Source organism: Lithobates pipiens, unplaced genomic scaffold, assembly GCF_037356315.1.
Source record: "Lithobates pipiens isolate NorthernLeopardFrog02 unplaced genomic scaffold, aLitPip1_a1.2 Scaffold_35, whole genome shotgun sequence".
In the NCBI taxonomy this organism is placed as follows: domain Eukaryota; kingdom Metazoa; phylum Chordata; class Amphibia; order Anura; family Ranidae; genus Lithobates; species Lithobates pipiens.
In genome coordinates, this window is record NW_027507811.1 from 3,534,340 (window position 1) to 3,557,939 (window position 23,600).

Sequence of the window (23,600 nt, forward strand, 5' to 3'; positions counted from 1 at the left end):
ATTGTGGGAGGTCACATGACATCACTCTTATCTCTATTAATAAAACACAGACCTGACTGGAGAGGTGAGGAGGATTCTGGGAGGTCACATGACATCACTCTTATCTCTATTAATAAAACACAGACCTGACCGGAGAGGTGAGGAGGATTCTGGGAGGTCACATGACATCACTCTTATCTCTATTAATAAAACACAGACCTGACCGGAGAGGTGAGGAGGATTCTGGGAGGTCAGATGACATCACTCTTATCTCTATTAATAAAACACAGACCTGACCGGAGAGGTGAGGAGGATTCTGGGAGGTCACATGACATCACTCTTATCTCTATTAATAAAACACAGACCTGACCGGAGAGGTGAGGAGGATTCTGGGAGGTCACATGACATCACTCTTATCTCTATTAATAATACACAGACCTGACCGGAGAGGTGAGGAGGATTCTGGGATTCTAACATGATATTCCTATTGGTTCCCCAATACAGAGATTTCCTCTTGTGAAGTCCGGTGATCATATGACCATCACAGTGCCTCCATGTGACTCCCTAAAACCTGAGAGACACAACATGGAGAAGATTCTAGAAGTCACCAAGAAGATGATGGAGCTGCTGACAGGAGAGGTGAGGAGGATTCTGGGAGGTCACATGACATCACTCTTATCTCTATTAATAAAACATAGACCTGACCGGAGAGGTGAGGAGGATTCTGGGAGGTCACGTGACATCACTCTTATCTCTATTAATAAAACACAGACCTGACCGGAGAGGTGAGGAGGATTCTGGGATTCTAACATGATGTTCCTATTGGTTCCCCAATACAGAGATTTCCTCTTGTGAAGTCCGGTGATCATATGACCATCACAGTGCCTCCATGTGACTCCCTAAAACCTGAGAGACACAACATGGAGAAGATTCTAGAAGTCACCAAGAAGATGACTGAGCTGCTGACAGGAGAGGTGAGGAGGATTCTGGGAATTGTGGGACATTATCCAGTAACAGACAAGGGATGTGTCTGGATGGTGACTGTATCATTGTGTGTGTCAGGTTCCTATAAGGTGTCAGGATGTCACTGTCTATTTCTCCATGGAGGAGTGGGAGTATTTAGAAGGACACAAGGATCTCTACAAGGACGTCATGATGGACAATCAGCCGCCCCTCACATCACCGGGTAAGAGGAGACTTTATTGTAAAGGAGAGAGCAGTACGGAGGCTCCACCCATCCCCCATCATCTGATAAACACATAGAAACAATGTATTCAGTCAGTGTGTGTGTTTCCTACAGATGGATCCAGTAATGGGAACCTACCAGAGAGATGTCCCCGTCCTCTGTATTCCCGGGATTCCACACAGGAAGGTCACACCATCCCCCACCATCATCAGGTAGATTAGGAACAATCACTGATAGTATCATTAGGATCTGTACATTATCTGCATTGTTACCATTGATGTCATTTTTATTATATATTCAGAGTGGAAACCTGAGAGATCCTAAAGTTGAGGTTAAAGAAGAGATAAAAGAGGAGGATGATGAGGATGGGGTGATGGAGGAAGAACACAAAGATCTGTACCAGGACACCATGGAGGAGTCATCCAGATACAGGAACCCACCAGAGAGATGTCCCCGTCCTCTGTATTCCACACAGGAAGGTCACACCATCCCCCACTATTACAAGGTTGGTGGGATGGAGCATCTAAAACACAAAAATGATTTATGGAGATGATGTATGAACCCTACAAGACGTTATTGTCTCTCATTTTCTTGGTTTAGAGTGGAGATCCAATGGATATAGAATTTGAGGTGAAATCAGAAGAAGAAGAGAGGTATGTGAGGGATGATCAGCAGTCTATGGAGGAGGATGGAATAACGGGGACATTTATAGAGGAGGACACTCCTACAGAGATCAGCACAGGTGGGTCATTAACACTAAATCCATTCCTCCACCCATACTGCTCACTGATTGGTCCAGAGTAGGGCGGGGGCTGGGTGATATCAGCCTGTAATCCCCTGGTCACTTTCCTGAGCTGTGTTCTCCGTCCTGTTCTTGGATAGAGAAATGGTTCCAGGGGCACATCCAAAGGGTGGTGATAAATAACGTGTTCTCAGACTGGTCTGGAGTGGTGAGTGAGGTACCCCAAGGTTCTGTCTTGGGACCAATTCTGTTTAAATTATTCATGAATGATATAGAGGGTGGGATGAATAGCTCAGTCTCAGTTTTTGTGGACCACACAAAATTAAGCAGGGCAATAAGATCACATCAGGATATAGACATTTTACAGAAAAACCTGAACAAAATAATGGGGTGGGCAACGACATGGCAAATGAGGTTTAATGTGGAGAAATGTAAAGTAAGGCACTTGGGGGGCTAAGACCATAAATGCAAACTACTCACGAGGGGAGAACCTCTGAGGGAATCAAGGATGGAGAAAGATCTGGGGATCCTAGTAGAGGACAAACTGAGCAATAGCCTGCAATGTCAAGCTGCAGCTACCGAATATGCAGAATATTGGCATGCATGAAAAAGGGGAAATGCTCCAGAGATTAAAATGATAATCTGCCACGTTATAAGACTCTGGTCTGGCCACATCTGGAGTATTCCGTCCACTTCTGGTCACCAGCCCTCAGAAGGGATGTGCTGGAACTGGAGATAGTCAAAAGAAGGGCAACAAAATGAATAAGGGGTCTGGAGGACCTCAAATACGAGGAGCCTGTCATGAGAGACACGTATCTGAGGTGAGACCGACGTAGTTGGGAGGCCTCCCTTGCACCTCGGGTCCTAGAAGCCTCTGGAGATGGAGACAGAGACTTGGTGGACACCGAGTGGCACGGGTGCCAGGGGATCAGAACAACGTGCAAGCCTTAGTCCGAGATCCAAGCCGAGGTCAAATCCAGTTGGGCAACGAAGTATAAAAGGGTTAATCAGAAGAAGAATGGTCGAGATCCAAGCCGAGGTCAAATCCAGTTGGGCAACGAAGTATAAAAGGGTTAATCGGAAGAAGAATGGTCGAGATCCAAGCCGGGGTCGGTTCCAATCTGGAAGCTGAGTACAAAAGGGGCAAAGAAGTAGAATGGTCAAGGTACAAATCCGAGGTCAATGGCAGGCAGCAATCAAGAGTAGTCAAATAGGTTTCCAGGTCACAACAAGTTCAGACGGATCACACACTAGCACAGGAACAAGGGGGGACCGAATATAATCCAATTTGGCAGTGTCTGGGCTTATATAGGGAGGTTTGAGGTCACTTCCTGTGCGCCTCCTGGGTATTTTCCCGCCCTTTTCCATCAGGTTGATGTCACTTCCTGTGCACTTCCTGGGCATCTTCCCGCCTTTTTCCATCAGGTTGAGGTCACTTCCTGGGCATTTTCCCACCTTTTTCCATCAGGTTGATGGCACCTCCTGGGCATTTTCCCGCCTTTTTCCATCAGGTTGCGGTCACTTCCTGTGCGCCCCCTGGGCATTTTCCCGCCTTTTTCCATCAGGTTGATGGCACCTCCTGGGCATTTTCCCGCCTTTTTCCATCAGGTTGCGGTCACTTCCTGTGCGCCCCCTGGGCATTTTCCCGCCTTTTTCCATCATGTTGAGGTCACTTCCTGGGCATTTTCCCACCTTTTTCCATCAGGTTGCTGTCACTTCCTGTGCGCCCCCTGGGCATTTTCCCGCCTTTTTCCATCATGTTGAGGTCACTTCCTGGGCATTTTCCCACCTTTTTCCATCAGGTTGCTGTCACTTCCTGTGCGCCCCCTGGGAATTTTCCTGCCTTTTTCCAGCAGGTCTTCTACGCAGATACGGGTTGGTGCACCGAGGCATCTTTGGCACATGCTTAGTTGGCATGGATTTCCTCTCGAAATTGGTGGTGTCAGTGGGGATTATTTGATATTTTTAAAAGACTCTTGGGCGTGCATCTTAAAGAACACAACATACAGGGATATGGGAAATGATTACCGACACACGTACACCTACACAGGTTAAACTGGATGGACAGTTGTCTTTATTCAACCTTACCTACTCTGAAACTATGTACTCTATGTGACTATATACCTATTTATGGCCATCTGCGTTTCTCACCCAACAAATTCAGGCTTGGATCCTTCGGTTCCATGCATGAGACCCTCTCCAGGAACCCCCCGAAAAGTCTCCATTCACACTGCCCCCCAAAGGGGGTGATTCCTCCAGCAGAGTATCAACTACATTTCTGGCAGCACTTCCCCAGGCAGCTCTAGCAGGAAGCCCCCCCCAGGACACTTTGGTGAGCCCTTTTTCACGCGGGTCTCTGGAAATCCGTCCAATCAGTTCCTCAGACCCACCATGCATCTACATTGTGAACTGAAGGCATGAGCACAGACAGGAGAAACAGCCCAGCTTGACCCAGATAGCCGGAGAGTGCAGCAAAAAAAAAAAATGAACCCCTTGTAGGCACTTGTCTACGGGAGGAGCTCGTCATTAGTCCTGAACACTGTACTTAATGAGTCAAAATGCGTGATAGAGGGGGTGGGGAGAGTTATTCCATGATCCCTGCATCACCATCGCTCGTTGTTTCCTCACTCTCTGACTAAGGTCCATGAATAAAGAAATGATCTGGTAGGAGATCAGAGGAGCCATTTACTAGTTACCTTGAGGGGGGAATTGTGAGATCCTCAGAGACAAAGCTGCCTGATGTGGGCGGAGTCCTGGTTTAGGGGAACCAATCAGCTGATGTCTAGTAATAATCTTTGTATTTCTATTTTAGTAGATGGACGGGAGATGAGGAAAACCTCAGAGGATTGTCTCACTTTGTCTCCAGACTGTAAAGTAGAAGATGAGGACATCACACAGTATAGTCCAGGAGAAAACCCGACTACCTCAAATGTCCATCCGGCACCACACAGTGTAGATGGACCATCGTATTCCTCTTATCCTGAGGAACCTCAGACTGTGCGGGACGGTGCCGGACCATCGTATTCCTCTTATCCTGAGGAACCTCGGACTGTGCGGGACGGTGCCGGACCATCGTATTCCTCTTATCCTGAGGAACCTCAGACTGTGCGGGACGGTGCCGGACCATCGTATTCCTCTTATCCCGAGGAACCTCAGACTGTGCGGGACGGTGCCGGACCATTGTATTCCTCTTATCCCGAGGAACCTCAGACTGTGCGGGACGGTGCCGGACCATCGTATTCCTCTTATCCCGAGGAACCTCAGACTGTGCGGGACGGTGCCGGACCATCGTATTCCTCTTATCCCGAGGAACCTCAGACTGTGCGGGACGGTGCCGGACCATCATATTCCTCTTATCCCGAGGAACCTCAGACTGTGCGGGACGGTGCCGGACCATCGTATTCCTCTTATCCCGAGGAACCTCAGACTGTGCGGGACGGTGCCGGACTATCGTATTCCTCTTATCCCGAGGAACCTCAGACTGTGCGGGACGGTGCCGGACCATCGTATTCCTCTTATCCCGAGGAACCTCAGACTGTGCGGGACGGTGCCGGACCATCGTATTCCTCTTATCCCGAGGAACCTCAGACTGTGCGGGACGGTGCCGGACCATCGTATTCCTCTTATCCCGAGGAACCTCAGACTGTGCGGGACGGTGCCGGACCATCGTATTCCTCTTATCCCGAGGAACCTCAGACTGTGCGGGACGGTGCCGGACCATCGTATTCCTCTTATCCTGAGGAACCTCAGACTGTGCGGGACGGTGCCGGACCATCGTATTCCTCTTATCCCGAGGAACCTCAGACTGTGCGGGACGGTGCCGGACCATCGTATTCCTCTTATCCTGAGGAACCTCAGACTGTGCGGGATGGTGCCGGACCATCGTATTCCTCTTATCCTGAGGAACCTCAGACTGTGCGGGACGGTGCCAGACCATCGTATTCCTCTTATCCTGAGGAACCTCAGACTGTGCGGGACGGTGCCGGACCATCGTATTCCTCTTATCCCGAGGAACCTCAGACTGTGCGGGACGGTGCCGGACCATCGTATTCCTCTTATCCTGAGGAACCTCAGACTGTGCGGGACGGTGCCGGACCATCGTATTCCTCTTATCCCGAGGAACCTCAGACTGTGCGGGACGGTGTCATCCTTTCAACAGATAAGCAGTTTTCCTGTATTGAGTGCGGGAAGTGTTTCTATTCTAAATCCGATCCCTATGAGCACAAAAGTAGCCAGGCAGGTGAGAAGCCGTATTCCTTTCCTCTGTGCGCGAAATGTTTTTTGATGAAATCCCAACTGGACACACATCAGATTTTGCATTCCGTCAAGAAGATCTATTCCTGTCCGGAGTGCGATAAAAGTTTTCTTCACAATGCTTCCCTATTGAAACATCGGAAGACTCACACAGGTGAAAAGCCGTATTCCTGTCCTGAGTGCGGGAAATGTTTTTCAAGGGCATCCAATCTTCACGCACATCGGAAATTGCACGTGGGGGAGAAGCCGCATGTCTGTTCTGAGTGCGGGAAATGTTTTTCAAAAATGAACAATTTATACAGACACCAGAGATCCCACACGGGGGAGAAGCCATATTCTTGTCCTGAGTGCGGGAAATGTTTTTCATATAAGTCCAGTCTTAACGCACATCAGAGATCACATATGAGGAAGAACCCAGTTCCCTGTCCTGCGAGCGGGAAATGTTTTTCAAGGGCATCCAATCTTCACGCGCATCAGAAATTTCATGTGGGGGAGAAGCCGCATGTCTGTTCTGAGTGCGGGAAATGTTTTCTGAGAAAACAAGAACTTGTCACACATCAGAGATCTCACACGGGGGAAAAGCCGTATTCCTGTCCTGAGTGCGGGAAGTGTTTTTCAAAAATGAACAATTTATACAGACACCAGAGATCCCACACGGGGGAGAAGCCATATTCTTGTCCTGAGTGCGGGAAATGTTTTTCAGATAAGTCCAATCTTAACGCACATCAGAGATCACATATGAGGAAGAAGCCAGTTCCCTGCCCTGAGTGCGGGAAATGTTTTTCAGATAAGTCCAATTTTTACACTCATCAGAGATCTCACACGGGGGAGAAGCCGTATTCCTGTCCTGAGTGAGGGAAATGTTCCTCACTGAAGTCCTGTCTTCCTGTACATCAGGGGGTCCCACACAACCCTGGAGGTGTATTAGTGAGTGCGGGAAATGTCTTGTATATGAATGTTGCTGGACATGTGGGGAAGAAGCACCCCCTGATATACACCTCAGATATACTCCATGGCTGATCTTCATCATGGAAGAAACAGTTGATAAGGAGATCAGAGATCACCAAAGACATGGATGAAGTGTTGTACCGTGTCGGCCATTGATAGCAGGAGAAAAATAAAAATGGAGTCATTACCTCTCATTGGCTGAGTACATTTTGTGGTATGGAGATTTAGAAGTCTATTATTCTCTTGCAAGAGGTCTGTTTTCTCAAAGTCGTCTTCCAGGACGAAACAGGTTAACCCCACCACTTAAAAGGCGGTCCTCTAGAACTTTTAAAATAAAAATGAAGTCATTACCTCTCATTGGCTGAGTACATTTTGTGGTATGGAGACTTAGAGGTCTTCTATTCTCTTTCAAGAGGTCTGTTTTCTCAAAGTCGTCTTCCAGGACGAAACGCGTTAACCCCCACCACTTAAATGGCGGTCTTTTAAAATAAAAATGGAGTTATTACCATACATTTTGTGGTGGAAGATTTCACAAACATTTAATGGGTTTCATTTATAAAAAAAAAATTATAAGCTAGGTCGAATGTCACAATCATTCGACCCAGCAGTGACGAATTCTTACTGTTTTTTTTTTTGCTTAGCCTCCCTGGGCGGTATTCCCAAGTGTGGCTCGGGAATTGCATTTCAGTACACGCTGAATCCTGGTACAGCGTACTTATCTCGTCACCAGGATCCTGCAATACCCCCCCCCCCCGCTGTGTCCTCCCTCCACCTGATGCTCTGTGTTCCGGGCTCCGTTCCCTGCGAGAGTCGCAACATGTAGGGGCGGAGCCTGGCGGCAAATTCAAAAAGTACAAAAAAATAACACGGTACACTGTAATCTTACAGATTACATTACTGTATATAATCATTTCACCTCCCTTTTGTCACTCGTGCTTTGTCCAGTGCCCTGCCTACACTTGTATATATTTTTTATATATATATATATATATATATATATATATATATATATATATATATATATTGAGAATATATATATATATATTGAGAATACCCATGGCAACCCAAAAAGTGTCCCTTTACATCAAAAGCGGTTTTAGACCAGCTAGAAAACAGCGATAGTGCATTCGAAATATCACCATCTAGTGGCCATAATGTGAAACTTTTCCTGATGGAGTCGATTCAGAATAAATTCCTCGTTATGGCCATAAGAGAGAGCTGATGAGCTTCAACAAATTAACCACTTAAGGACCGCCTCACGCCGATATACGTCGGCAGAATGGCACGGCTGGGCACAATCCACGTACCGGCACGTGATTCTTTAAGTGCCCAGCCGTGGGTCGGGAGCGCGCCTCCGCCGCCGCCGGCGCGCTCCCGACCCGGTCCTGTGCTCCGTGGCCGCGGGACCAGCGGACCCCATCGCCGCTGGTGTCCCATGATCGGGTCACAGAGCTGAAGAACGAGGAGAGATCTGTGTAAACAAACCTCTCCCCCGTGCTTCCTACTGTGTGGCTGTCACTGATCGTCTGTTCTCTTTTATAGGGAAGAACGATCAGTGACGTCACAAGCCAGGCCACGCCCCTCCCTACAATAAAAACAAAACAAAAACATCACGTCATACATAACCCCTACACTGCCCCCTAGTGGTTAACTCCTTCACTGCCAGTGTCATTTACACAGGAATCAGTGCATTTAAATAGCACTGATTGCTGTATAAATGAAAATTGTTCCAAAAATGTGTCAAAAATGTCCGATGTGTCCGCCGCAATGTCGCAGTCACAATAAAAATCGTTGATCGCCGCCATTACTAGTAAAAAAAAAAAAAAAAATATTAATAAAAATGCTATAAAACTATCCCCTATTTTGTAAACGCTACAACTTTTGCACAAACCAATCAATAATCGCTAATTGCGATTTTTTTTTCTTTTTTTACCAAAAATATGTAGAATACGTATTGGTCTAAACTGAGGGAAAAAAATGTTTTTTTTTATATATATTTTTGGGGGATATTTATTATAGCAAAAAGTTAAAAATATTGAATTTTTTTCAAAATTGTCGCTCTATTTTTGTTGTTTTGCGCAAAAAATAAAAACCGCAGGGGTGATCAAATACCACCAAAAGAAATCTCTATTTGTGGGGGAAAAAAAGGACGCCAATTTTGCTTGGGAGCCACGTCGCACGACCGCGCAATTGTCAGTTAAAGCGACGCAGTGCCGAATCGCAAAAAGGGGCTCTGGTCCTTTGGCGGCAAATTGGTCCGGGGGCTTAAGTGGTTGAAGAGTAACTCCACTTTTTTTGGAGAAAAAAACCCCCCCAAAACATTAAATTGGTGACCAATAAGAGAAGGACCCCCTTATCAGTGATCAGTGTAGTGGTCCCTTACATTGGTGACCAATTGGAGGACCCCCTTATATCAGAGGTCAGTGTAGTGGTACCCTTACATTGGTGACCAATTGGAGGACCCCCTTATATCAGTGTAGTGGTCCCTTACATTGGTGACCAATGGGAGGACCCCCTTATATCAGAGGTCAGTGTAGTGGTACCCTTACATTGGTGACCAATTGGAGGACCCCCTTATATCAGTGTAGTGGTCCCTTATATTGGTGACCAATGGGAGAAGGACCCCCTTATATCAGCGGTCAGTGTAGTGGTCCCTTACATTGGAACAGCTGCCCTGTCCCACAGCGGCCTCCTTTGGACTCACTCCACCAGACCCAGCGGACGAAAAAGGAGGTGGTGTCGGACTTCTCCTCTCCCCACAATGCACCTTTCAGGTAATTCCCACACCTCCCTCTTTTTCCTCTGCTCTTTCGAAATGCACTGCATTCGTCTTTTCTCTCCATTTTGAGGGTCGCAGTTATTTATGGGCCTCCTGGACCAGTGTCACGCTTTCTGGGTGACTTCTCTGCATGGCTACCCGATTATCTCTCCTCTGAAGTAGCTGCCATCATCCTAGGTGACTTCAACATTCCAATCAATGTTAATACGACTACCACTTCTAAACTACTCAACCCAACCTCCTCTTTTACCCTCACACAATGGACACAAACCACCAATCACTCCAACGGTAACACACTCGACCTCGTATTCTCCCATCGCTGCACTCCCTGCGATCTCTCTAACACCCCCTTTCCTCTCTCTGATCACAACCTTATCCTTTTCACTCTCTCCTTGTCTCCTACATCCCATGCTACCAATCTACCAACCACGACCCGCAGAAACCTTCACAACCTCAACCCTTCCCTTCTTCATTCTGCTACTGATGGCCTTTATGACCAAATCGCACCCCCTGTCCTGCCCAGACCTAACCACTTCCATCTACAACACCGCGCTGTCCTCCTCCCTAGACGTACTTGCTCCTCTTTCTACATGCAGAACCCGGACCCGTCTGCCACAACCCTGGCAAACAGACGACACCCGAGCGAGCGTGGCGTAAATCTAAATCCCTGCAAGACTTTACCCTCTACAAATCTGCCCTTCTCACATACAACTCCTGCCTCCACACTGCTAAACAAACCTCCCGACAACACTCTCATCAAAACCCTCTCATCCAAACCTCGTCACCTCTTTTCTACCCTTAATTCCTTACTTCACCCCCCACTGCCCCCACCCACCAACTTGCTTACCGCTCAGCAGATTGACAACCATTTCAGTAGCAAAATTGACACAATTCGCAAGGAGATATCCAGCATTCAACTTCCTCCCCTAACCAACAGGTCCAACACCAACGCTCAATACTCTCCTCTTTTTGCCCAGTTACCACCGATGAAGTTAATAAACTCCTCTCCACGGCCAACCTCACTACCTGTCCCCTGGACCCTGTCCCCTCACAATTACTGCAACCACCTTCCCCCTCTATCCTCAACTCCCTAACCCACATCTTCAACCTCTCCCTCTCCTCCGGCACCTTTCCTTCCCCGCTCAAACATGCACTGATTACCCCCATACTCAAAAAACCCCTCACTAGACCCCACCTGTTTGAACAACTTAAGACCCATCTCCCTGCTCCCGTTTGCCTCCAAGCTCATCGAACGCCTTGTCCATGACCAAATGAGTCGCTACCTCATGGACAACAACCTTCCCGACCCCCTACAGTCCGGCTTCCGCCCACAACATTCCACTGAAACTGCCCTCCTAAAACTCACCAATGACCTACTAACTGCTAAAACCAATGGCCACTACTCCATACTCATACTCCATCCCCCATACTCCATCCTCCATCCCCCATACTCCATACTCGTACTCTTAGACCTCTCTGCTGCCTTGACACAGTTGACCACCTGCTCCTCCTCAGCAAACTACGCTCCCTTGGCCTCCGCGATTCTGCTTTATCCTGGTTCTCCTCCTACCTATCTCAGCGCACTTTCAGTGTCACTTACAACTCCATCTCCTCCGCTCCTCTTCCTCTTTCTGTTGGGGTACCCCAAGGTTCTATCCTTGGGCCCCCCCTATTCTCGCTCTATACCCCTTCCCCTGGCCAGTTGATAACCTCCCATGGCTTCTAATATCACCTCCATGCCGACGACACCCAGATCTATCTCTGCAAACCTCAACTCACCCCCTCAATCTCCTCACAGATCTCCAACCTACTGAATGACATCCCAGTATGGAGGTCACATCACTTCCTCCAACTCAATCTTTCTAAAAGTGAGCTTCTTATATTTCTTCCTTCATGATCCCCTCCCCCCATGACTTCACCATTAATATCAACAGCACAACCATTGGTCCCTCCACACATGCCGGGGTCCTGGGTGTAATCCTTGACTCTGATCTCTCCTTCTCCCCACATCCAATCACTGGCTAAATCCTGCCGCCTTCCCCTCCGCAACATCTCCAGAATTCCACCTTCCTGACTAATGACAACACAAAGCAACTCGTTCACTCCTTGATTATTTCCCGCCTTGAATACTGCAACTCTCTCCTTAATGGCCATTCCTTACACAGGCTCCTCCCCCCTTCAGTCTATTATGAATGCTGCTGCTAGACAAATACACCTCACTAATCGATCCGTGACTTCCGCCCCTCTCTGCCAATCCCTTCACTGGCTTCCCCTCCCCCATCGTGTAAAATTCAAAAATGCTAACCATAACATACAAGACCATTCACAACATCGCCCCCTCCCCCCATCTACATCACCAACCTCATCTGCAGATATCGCCCAAGTCATCCCCTCCGCTCCTCCCAGGACCTCCTGCTCTCTAGCTCCCTTGTTACCTCCTCCCATGCTCACCTTCAGGACTTCTCCAGAGCCTCTCCCATCCTCTGGAACTCCCTGCCCCTGGTATATCAGCCCCTAACCTGTCCACCTTTAGGAGATCCCTGAAAACTCATTTATTCGGGGAAGCCAATCCTACACCCACCCAACAACTGTCCCCGAGCCGCCCCCATCAAATCATTCTCTGCAGCTATTACCTTTTGTACCACCACCCCCTCCCTTTAGAATGTAAGATCTACGAGCCGGGCCCTCCTGTACCTTTTGTATTGCACTGTAATTGTGTTGTCCCCCCCTTATACATCTTAAAGCGCTGCATAAACTGTTTGCACTATATAAATTGTGTATAATAATAATAAAATAATTATTGGCGACCAATAGGAGAAGGACCCCCTTATATCAGTGGTCAGTGTAGTGGCCCCCTTACATTAGTGACCAATGGGAGAAGGACCTCCTTATATCAGTGGTCAGTGTCGTGGGCCCCTTACATTAGTGACCAATGGGAGAAGGACCCCCTTATATTGTCATCAGTGCGAAGATTGTCCCCTTTTTGATGTCCGTTCTCACTGAGAGACAGAAATTGTCCATTGCTCAGGGAACCCCTAGAAACCTTTGGAGGAACCCTGGCTGAGAAAGGCTGGACAAGGAGGAACCCTGGCTGAGAAAGGCTGGACAAGGAGGAACCGGCTAGCTCAAGGAATCCTTAGAGACCTTTGGAGGAACCCTGGCTGAGAAAGGCTGGACTAGGCAGTAATATATTTCTCTCCCCCTTGGTGGGAGTGGAGATGACTCCATCTATAAGGATATACAGTACATACAACACACAGCACAAGGCCGTGTTCACACTACAAGATGTTTCTCGGGGGCTGTAGTCCCTCTGAGCTCCACAAGATGGTGATCTCACTTATACCATAGAGACAGGAAGTCTCTATGGAAGACAGGAAGTGATGTCGGGTTATAAATAGGAAGTTTCTGGTGAGAGGTGAGTCGGGAGGAAGCAGAGAGGAGACATTGTTGGAAGAGGCTGCAGAGGAGGTAGTATAACATTTTATTCACCCCCCCCCCCCACCCCCCGTCATGTCCGTCCTCTTCCCCCATAGTCACGTCTTTTATCTCCAGCAGATGACGATACACACATATATAGTGTGGAGACCTAGATTAACCCCTTCGGGGGCAGAACATTCCCCCACTTACGGGCCCGGAGAAATTCTCTTCATTTTGGAGACGCGTCTCCTTTCCCAATTTATCAGTCTCTCTTGTAACGAGGGATGAAATTCAGATTCGGGTTTGACCCCCAACTTCTAGGACTGAAATTTTGCTTCAATGTTTGGTGGATTCATTTTGGTGCTGACCCATAATGCTCTGCACGATCTGTGACTCTGGTCAGCGGCCAGTAATGGGAAGAGGCGGTGGAGAACCCCGTCCCTCATTGTGGTAGATACCTCGCTTCTTACTAGAGATGAGCACACGTTTTATCCAAACTTGGCTTCACACCGAACCCGGAGAATATAATTGACCTAATATATAAACCTCTCTGTCCTTCTCTTCTCAGTTCATCTTTATCATCTGATGTATAGACCTCCATATGTACAAAATCCCATTGGGGTCAGCTCAGTTATTAACCCCTTATATCCCCTCTCCTAAAATTGTACAAGAAATAGTCTAGATAACTCTTAACTATTCATCAACAGAGAAGCCCACATAGATCACATGACCACACCAATAAAGATGGAGGAGGACCAGAGTTACATGGCCGAGAGGATACTGAATCTCACCCTGGAGATCATCTACCTGCTGACGGGAGAGGTGAGGAGAATTCTGGGAGGTCACATGACATCACTCTTATCTCTATTAATAAAACACAGACCTGACCGGAGAGGTGAGGAGGATTCTGGGAGGTCACATGACATCACTCTTATCTCTATTAATAAAACACAGACCTGACCGGAGAGGTGAGGAGGATTCCGGGAGGTCACATGACATCACTCTTATCTCTATTAATAAAACAAAGACCTGACCGGAGAGGTGAGGAGGATTCCGGGAGGTCACATGACATCACTCTTATCTCTATTAATAAAACACAGACCTGACCGGAGAGGTGAGGAGGATTCTGGGAGGTCACATGACATCACTCTTATCTCTATTAATAAAACACAGACCTGACCGGAGAGGTGAGGAGGATTCTGGGAGGTCACATGACATCACTCTTATCTCTATTAATAAAACACAGACCTGACCGGAGAGGTGAGGAGAATTCTGGGAGGTCACATGACATCACTCTTATCTCTATTAATAATACACAGACCTGACCGGAGAGGTGAGGAGGTCACATGACATCACTCTTATCTCTATTAATAAAACACAGACCTGACCGGAGAGGTGAGGAGGATTCTGGGAGGTCACATGACATCACTCTTATCTCTATTAATAAAACACAGACCTGACCGGAGAGGTGAGGAGGATTCTGGGAGGTCACATGACATCACTCTTATCTCTATTAATAAAACACAGACCTGACCGGAGAGGTGAGGAGGATTCTGGGAGATCACATGACATCACTCTTATCTCTATTAATAAAACACAGACCTGACCGGAGAGGTGAGGAGGATTCTGGGAGGTCACATGACATCACTCTTATCTCTATTAATAAAACACAGACCTGACCGGAGAGGTGAGGAGGATTCTGGGATTCTAACATGATGTTCCTATTGGTTCTCCAATACAGAGATGTCCTCTTGTGAAGTCAGGTGATCATATGACCATCACAGTGCCTCCATGTGACTCCCTAAAACCTGAGAGACACAACATGGAGAAGATTCTAGAAGTCACCAAGAAGATGATGGAGCTGCTGACAGGAGAGGTGAGGAGGATTCTGGGAATTCTGGGACATTATCCAGTAACAGACAAGGGATGTGTCTGGATGGTGACTGTATCATTGTGTGTGTCAGGTTCCTATAAGGTGTCAGGATGTCACTGTCTATTTCTCCATGGAGGAGTGGGAGTATTTAGAAGGACACAAGGATCTCTACAAGGACGTCATGATGGCCAATCAGCCGCCCCTCACATCACCGGGTAAGAGGAGACTTTATTGTAAAGGAGAGAGCAGTACGGAGGCTCCACCTAGATCCCCCATCATCTGATAAACACATAGAAACAATGTATTCAGTCAGTGTGTGTGTTTCCTACAGATGGATCCAGTAATGGGAACCCACCAGAGAGATGTCCCCGTCCTCTGTATTCCCGGGATTCCACACAGGGAGGTCACACCATCCCCCACCATCATCAGGTAGATGAGGAACAATCACTGATAGTATCATTAGGATCTGTACATTATCTGCATTGTTACCATTGATGTCATTTTTATTATATATTCAGAGTGGAAACCTGAGAGATCCTAAAGTTGAGGTTGAAGAAGAGATAAAAGAGGAGGATGATGAGGATGGGGTGATGGAGGAAGAACACAAAGATCTGTACCAGGACATTATGGTGGAGTCATCCAGCTACAGAAACCCACCAGAGAGATGTCCCCGTCCTCTGTATTACACACAGGAAGGTTACACCATCCCTCACTATTACAAGGTTGGTGGGACGGAGCATCCAAAACACAAAAATGATTTATGGAGATGATGTATGAACCCTACAAGACGTTATTGTCTCTCATTTTCTTGGTTTAGTATGAAGATCTGATAGATATAAAAGTTGAGGTGAAATCGGAAGAAGAAGAGACGTATGTGAGGGATGATCAGCAGTCTATGGAGGAGGATGGAATAACGGGGACATTTATAGAGGAGGACACTCCTACAGAGATCAGCACAGGTGGGTCATTAACACTAAATACATTCCTCCACCCATACTGCTCACTGATTGGTCCAGAGTAGGGCGGGGGCTGGGTGATATCAGCCTGTAATACCCTGGTAATGGTAATGTTCTTGGCCTGTGTTCCCCGCCCTGCACTTTAGATCTTCTTTTCTAGCAGATTAATCCCCGTACCCTGTGCTGGATAATATAATATAGACTGGATTTATAATCACACAGAGCTCTGTGCTATCTGCTATATCCAGATTGTATCAAAATTAAGTCTCTTCAGAATATACATGTGACGATTCCTTGCTGCTGATATCTTAGGGCCATCTGCATTTGTCACCCAACAAGTTCCGACTTGAATGCTTCGGTTCCATGCATGAGACCCTCTCCAGGAACCTTAAAAAGGCTCCTATCACACTGCCCCCACCAAAGGTGGTGCTTCCACCAGCAGAGTACGAGCCAACCTTTCTGAACTGTGCTCAATACTACAAGACATCAATTGAGACCTAATCCTAGAAACATTGAACACGGAGGAAAAATGGGAATGTTTTAGGAACATATTACACAAAGGTATCCCATGGTGCATTCCAATGGAAAATAAATATGAAAGAGCGAAGGTTAAACCTGTGTGGCTAAACCGTAACGTAAAAATTCTTATTAGAGAGAGAAAAAAACAGCCTTTAAAAAATATAAAGTGGATGGGCCATTGTCAGCATCCCAACACTACAAGGAATGCAATAAAAAAAAGTGTAAGAACGAAATCAGGGCAGCTAAAAAATACTACGAGAGACACATAAAAGAGGAGAGCACGAAAAATCTCAAGGAATTTTTTAGATATATTAACAGTAAAAAAAAGCAAAACCAGAGCACATGGCCCACATAAAAGACGATGAAGAGAGGATGGTTACAGATAACACAGAGAAGGCAACTGCACTAAATGCTTTCTTCTCAGGTCTTACAGAAGAAAATGAGGGATATACCGATCACGAAAGTATTGTTAGCCATGAGGGTAATGTGTTAGTAACAGAGGCCGGAGTCGAAGAAAAAATAGATAAGCTTAACACAAATAAGTCACCAGGACCAGATGGCTTACACCCAGGAGTCCTCAGGGTACCCAGTCGGGTTATAGCCAGACCATTATTCCTAATCTTTGTGGTCAGCATACTGACAGGAATTGTACCAGCCAGTTTGGAGAAAAGCCCCATGTGGTACCAATATTCAAAAAAGGGCAGAGGGCTATTCCTGGGAACTACAGGCTGGTCAGTCTAACATCAATAGTATGTAAATTATTGGAGGAGACGATAAGGGACTATATCCAAGAATTTGCTGAAGAAAACAGCATCAGTAGTAGTAATCAGCATGGGTTTACGAAGGGTCATTCTTGCCAGACCAATCTGTTAACATTCTACGAGGAAGTGAGCGGCCTGTGGATGTGGTGTATCTGTATTTTGCAAAAGATTTTGATATAGTTCCCCACAAACGCTTAATCTACGAGCTGAGGTCTGCAGGCATGGACCATAAGGTTTGTTCTTGGATAGAAAACTGGTTCCAGGGGCGCGTCCAAAGGGTGGTGATAAATAACGTGTGCTCAGACTGGTCTGAAGTGGTAAGTGGGGTACCCCAAGGTTCTGTCTTGGGACCAATTCTGTTTAATTTATTCATAAATGATATAGAGGATGGGATGAATATTCCGTCCACTTCTGGTCACCAGTCCTCAGAAGGGATGTGCTGGAACTGGAGATAGTCAAAAGAAGGGCAACAAAAATGAATAAGGGGTCTGGAGGACCTCAAATACGAGGAGCCTGTCATGAGAGACACGTATCTGAGGTTAGACCGACGTAGTTGGGAGGCCTCCCTTGCACCTCGGGTCCTAGAAGCCTCTGGAGATGAAGACAGAGACTTGGTGGACACCGAGTGGCACGGGTGCCAGGGGTGCGGAGCACCGTGCAAGCCTTAGTCCGAGATCCGAGCCGAGGTCAAGTCCAGTTGGGCAATGAAGTATAAAGGGGTTAATCGGAAGAAGAATGGTCAAGATCCAAGCCGGGGTCAGTTCCAATCTGGCAGCTGAGTACAAAAGGGGCAAAGAAGTAGAATGGTCAAGGTACAAATCCGAGGTCAATGGCAGGCAGCAATCAAGAGTAGTCAAATAGGTTTCCAGGTCACAACAAGTTCAGACAGATCACACACTAGCACAGGAACCAGGCGGGACTGAATATAATCCAATTTGGCAGTGTCTGGGCTTATATAGGGAGGTTTGAGGTCACTTCCTGTACGCCTCCTGGGCATTTTCCCGCCCCTTTCCATCAGGTTGATGTCACTTCCTGGGCATCTTCCCGCCTTTTTCCATCAGGTTGATGTCACTTCCTGTGCGCCCCCTGGGAATTTTCCTGCCTTTTTCCAGCAGGTCTTCTACGCAGATACGGGTTGGTGCACCGAGGCATCTTTGGCGCATGCTTAGTTGGCATGGATTTCCTCTCGAAATTGGTGGTGTCAGTGGGGATTATTGATATTTTTAAAAGACTCTTGGGCGTGCATCTTAAAGAACACAACATACAGGGATATGGGAAATGATTATCTACTCTGAAACTATGTATGTAACTATATACCTATTTATGGCCATGTGCGTTTCTCACCCAACAAGTTCAGGCTTGGATCCTTCGGTTCCATGCATGAGACCCTCTCCAGGAACCCCCGAAAAGTCTCCTTTCACACCGCCCCCCAAAGGGGGTGATTCCTCCTGCAGAGTATCAACTACATTTCTGGCAGCACTTCCCTAGGCAGCTCTAGCGGGAAGCCCCCCAGGACACTTTGGTGAGCCCTTTATCATGCGGGCCTTTGGAAATCTGCCCAATCAGTTCCTCAGACCCACCATGCATCTACATTGTGAACTGAAGGCATGAGCACAGACAGGAGAAACGGCCCAGCTTGACCCAGATAGCTGGAGAGTCAGTGCAGCAAAAAAAAATGAACCCCTTGTAGGCACTTGTCTACGGGAGGATTCTTCCCAGTCACCACAGATGTTAGGGGCATTCTTCTCGATGACCATCATACTAACATATCCTGAGCTATAGATATAGTCATTATTAGGAGGGGTTCCTTGAGGCCGAAAGGTATTTCAAAGGTTCCTCCTCGATATAAAGGGTTGAGAAACTCTGATCTAGAGGGTATCTTTGAGCCCTCACCTAATTTGTATGGGGAGAATGGTGCCGTGATTAGATGTTTTGAGACCCCGGTGCCCTGGGTCTAGAAAGATCTCGGAAGAACCAAACCCCTTTGGGTTATACACATTACCAAAGTGCGTATGCAGTGCAGCAGTCAGAGTAGAGGTAAGGACTGGGCAATTGTACAGCAAAGTGCAATGGTCAGGAGTAAGTCCATGTGTTTGGTTGCCTTCATATATCTGGTCAAGAGCAGCATCAATTCCCAACCTGAGAGAAGCTGTAGAGGTCCAACATTGCTACATCCCTCTCCAGAGACTGAAATCAAGCTCATCATTAGTCCTGAACACTGCACGTAATGAGTCGAAATGCGTGATAGAGGGGGTGGGGAGAGTTGTTCCGTGATCCCTGCATCACCATCACTCGTTGTTTCCTCACTCTGACTAAGGTCCATGAATAAAGAAATGATCTGGTAGGAGATCAGAGGACCCATTTACTAGTTACCTTGAGGGGGGAATTGTAAGATCCTCAGAGACAAAGCTGCCTGATGTGGGCGGAGTCCTGGTTTAGGGGAACCAATCAGCTCATGTCTAGTAATAATAAGCCAAATGGTCCGGGGCTGAAGTGGTTAAACAATTCTACTTATAATTTGTCCTAAGTCACAACCTTTATATTTTTACCTTATAACAGAATTATCATTAGGTCAGTAGATACTAAAATTGTAATCGTATCTGTGGCCTGGAATATAATATGTATAATTTGAATGACTTATAACCACATGTATTTTAAACACAATACTGACTGCACCATTTGAAGTGAACTTTGGACAAACTCAGTGGATATTTAGAGATGGATTAGGTATCTACACAGCTCCTAAAATCTAACACAATGGGTTTTGCTGGACGAGGGTGATTTCTACGTGATAACAGTCTGTATAACCCTTTTGTCTAAGGCTGTCTGTCGCTTTTCTTTACCCACCAAAGATAGGAAAATATCTTCTTTGTTTTGTGAAATGGGACATTATTGTTCAGGCAAATCTGTTTCAACACCAGGTTTGTATAATCTAAAAATGGTTGATCCATTGAAATCATGTTTTCCAAGTTTTCAATGGATCCGCCATTTTTTTATTTTTGTCACTTGACAGTTCTCGTTGTTTCCTCCCTCTCTGACTAAGGTCCATGAATAAAGAAATGATCTGGTGGGAGATCAGAGGACCCATTTACTAGTTACCTTGAGGGGGGAATTGTAAGATCCTCAGAGGCAAGGCTGTCTGATGTGGGCGGAGTCCTGGTTTAGGGGAACCAATCAGCTCATGTCTAGTACTAATCTTTGTATTTCTATTTTAGTAGATGGACGGGAGATGAGGAAAACCTCAGAGGATTGTCTCACTTTGTCTCCAGACTGTAAAGTAGAAGATGAGGACATCACACAGTATAGTCCAGGAGAAAACCCGACTACCTCAAATGTCCATCCGGCACCACACAGTGTAGATGGACCATCGTATTCCTCTTATCCCGAGGAACCTCAGACTGTGCGGGACGGTGCCGGACCATCGTATTCCTCTTATCCCGAGGAACCTCAGACTGTGCGGGACGGTGCCGGACCATCGTATTCCTCTTATCCCGAGGAACCTCAGACTGTGCGGGACGGTGCCGGACCATCGTATTCCTCTTATCCTGAGGAACCTCAGACTGTGCGGGACGGTGCCGGACCATCGTATTCCTCTTATCCCGAGGAACCTCAGACTGTGCGGGACGGTGCCGGACCATCGTATTCCTCTTATCCTGAGGAACCTCAGACTGTGCGGGACGGTGCCGGACCATCGTATTCCTCTTATCCCGAGGAACCTCAGACTGTGCGGGACGGTGCCGGACCATCGTATTCCTCTTATCCCGAGGAACCTCAGACTGTGCGGGACGGTGCCGGACCATCGTATTCCTCTTATCCCGAGGAACCTCAGACTGTGCGGGACGGTGCCAGACCATCGTATTCCTCTTATCCCGAGGAACCTCAGACTGTGCGGGATGGTGCCGGACCATCGTATTCCTCTTATCCCGAGGAACCTGAGACCTTGCGGGACGGTGCCATCCTTTCAACAGATAAGCAGTTTTCCTGTATTGAGTGCGGGATGTGTTTCTATTCTAAATCCGATTCTTATGAGCACAAAAGTAACCAGGCAGGTGAGAAGCCGTATTCCTTTCCTGTGTGCGAGAAATGTTTTTTGATGAAATCCCAACTTGACACACATCAGATTTTGCATTCCGTCAAGAAGATCTATTCCTGTCCGGAGTGCGATAAAAGTTTTCTTCACAATGCTTCCCTATTGAAACATCGGAAGACTCACACAGGTGAGAAGCCATATTCCTGTTCTGAGTGCGGAAAATGCTTTTCCCAGAAATGCGATTTTTACAGACATCAGATAACTCACACAGGTGAAAAGCCGTATTCCTGTCCTGAGTGCGGAAAATGTTTTTCAAGGGCATCCAATCTTCACGCGCATCGGAAATTGCACGTGGGGGAGAAGCCGCATGTCTGTTCTGAGTGCGGGAAATGTTTTCTGAGAAAACATGAACTTGTCATACATCAAAGATCTCACACAGGGGAAAAGCCGTATTCCTGTCCTGAGTGCGGGAAGTGTTTTTCAAAAATGAACAATTTCTACAGACACCAGAGATCTCACACGGGGGAGAAGCCATATTCTTGTCCTGAGTGCGGGAAATGTTTTTCATATAAGTCCAGTCTTAACGCACATCAGAGATCACATATGAGGAAGAAGCCAGTTCCCTGTCCTGAGTGCGGGAATTGTTTTTCAGATAAGTCCAATTTTTACACTCATCAGAGTTCTCACACGGGGGAGAAGCCACTTTCCTGTCCTGAGTGATGGAATTGTTCCTCACTGAAGTCCTGTCTTCCTGTACATCAGGGATCCCACACAACCCTGGAGGTGTATTAGTGAGTGCGGGAAATGTCTTGTATATGAATGTTGCTGGACATGTGGGGAGGAAGCATGTAACGAAACGTCCCACGCTCCGCTTGAGTGCTTTCATCATATACCGCTTCCTCCAGTCTGAGAACAGATAGAAGATATCAGCTGAATATTACAACCAGGAACAAGGCAGGACTCGTTTGGTGTTTATGTTGAGCAACCGAATGAGTACTGCCTAGTTTGTGGTTGTCAGCAGTTGAAATATCTGATATCTATATTCAGACTGGGAGGAAGCGATACATGACAAAAGCACTCAAGCGGGGTGTGGGACGTTTCATTACAAAGCACCCCCTGATATACACCTCAGATATACTCCATGGCTGATCTTCATCATGGAAGAAACAGTTGATAAGGAGATCAGAGATCACCAAAGACATGGATGGAGTGTTGTACCGTGTCGGCCATTGATAGCAGGAGAAAAATAAAAATGGAGTCATTACCTCTCATTGGCTGAGTACATTTTGTGGTATGTAGACTTAGAGGTCCATTATTCACTTGCAAGAGGTCTGTTTTCTCAAGTCGTCTTCCAGGACGAAACGCGTTAACCCCACCACTTTAATAGGCAGCCTCTGGGGCTTTTAAAATAAAAATGAAGTCATTACCTCTCATTGTACATTTTGTGGTGGAAGATTTCACAAACATCTAAGTATGTTTTTTTCCGAATGGATATCCAGCTGTCACATGGCCCAGCTCTCTCCCAGCCCGTCTGCAGGGAAACAGAGTCAGGAGGAGCTTCTAGTCCTCTGCTGCTGGTCACATGTTTAAAAAAAAAAACGGCCTTTGGAATAGAGTGTAAAATAATTAAATTCAAAAAAACTGTTTTAAATTGTCAAATCAATATACAATATCTGACAAAAGTAAGTACACCCCTCAGTGACATGTGCGTAAATCTTTTCTTCTCTCTTTTCATGTGACAACACTGAAGAAATGACACTTGTCTACAATGTAAAGTAGTGAGTGTACAGCTTGTATAACAGTGTCAATTTCCTGTCCCCTCAAAATAACTCAACACACAGCCATTAATGTCTAAACTGCTGGCAACAAAAGTCAGTACACCCCTAAGTGAAAATGTCCAAATTGGGCCCAATTAGCCATTTTCCCTCCCCGGTGTCATGTGACTCGTTAGTCTTACAAGGTCTCAGGTGTGAATGGGGAGCAGGTGTGTTAAATTTGGTGTTATCCCTCTCACTCTCTCATACTGGTTATTGGAAGTACAACATGGCACCTCATGGCAAAGAACTCTCTGAGGATCTGAAAAAAAAAGAATAGTTGCTCTACATAAAGATGGCCTAGGCTATAAGATGATTGCCAAGACCCTGAAACTGAGCTGT

General features: G+C 46.7%; 3 protein-coding genes across 3 annotated transcripts in view; all 3 read left to right on the top strand.

The window, feature by feature from the left end:
• The first annotated feature begins 733 nt into the window (after positions 1-733).
• Positions 734-23,600, top strand: part of LOC143955452 (uncharacterized) — a 233,242-nt gene continuing 210,375 nt past the window's right edge. The window contains exons 1-3 of the mRNA XM_077465496.1: positions 734-953; positions 1,042-1,165; positions 1,280-1,377. Coding sequence (XP_077321622.1) covers positions 849-953; positions 1,042-1,165; positions 1,280-1,377 — 327 coding nt within the window. The 5' untranslated portion in view covers positions 734-848. The remainder of the gene's footprint in view (positions 954-1,041; positions 1,166-1,279; positions 1,378-23,600) is intronic.
• LOC143955600 (uncharacterized) lies at positions 1,971-7,303 on the top strand. Its single transcript, XM_077465684.1, has one exon. It carries the CDS (start codon positions 4,647-4,649, stop codon positions 7,014-7,016), a length of 2,370 nt encoding a protein of 789 aa, XP_077321810.1. The 5' UTR covers positions 1,971-4,646; the 3' UTR covers positions 7,017-7,303.
• Positions 9,192-22,715, top strand: LOC143955645 (uncharacterized). The gene is made up of 7 exons (XM_077465747.1): positions 9,192-13,356; positions 14,013-14,127; positions 15,047-15,393; positions 15,510-15,607; positions 15,697-15,900; positions 15,996-16,137; positions 20,630-22,715. Exons 3-7 carry the CDS (start codon positions 15,309-15,311, stop codon positions 22,162-22,164), a joined length of 2,064 nt encoding a protein of 687 aa, XP_077321873.1. The 5' UTR covers positions 9,192-13,356; positions 14,013-14,127; positions 15,047-15,308; the 3' UTR covers positions 22,165-22,715.

What these genes read in the sequence shown, in the direction of transcription:
- LOC143955600 (XM_077465684.1), top strand. Translation starts at nt 4,647, where the DNA reads ATGTGGGCGGAGTCCTGGTTTAGGGGAACCAATCAGCTGATGTCTAGT.
- LOC143955645 (XM_077465747.1), top strand. Translation starts at nt 15,309, where the DNA reads ATGGAGGAGTGGGAGTATTTAGAAGGACACAAGGATCTCTACAAGGAC. An exon ending in GCCGCCCCTCACATCACCGG is followed by an intron (nt 15,394 to 15,509) that starts GTAAGAGGAGAC and finishes TGTTTCCTACAG; the next exon opens with ATGGATCCAGTAATGGGAAC. An exon ending in CCATCCCTCACTATTACAAG is followed by an intron (nt 15,901 to 15,995) that starts GTTGGTGGGACG and finishes TTCTTGGTTTAG; the next exon opens with TATGAAGATCTGATAGATAT.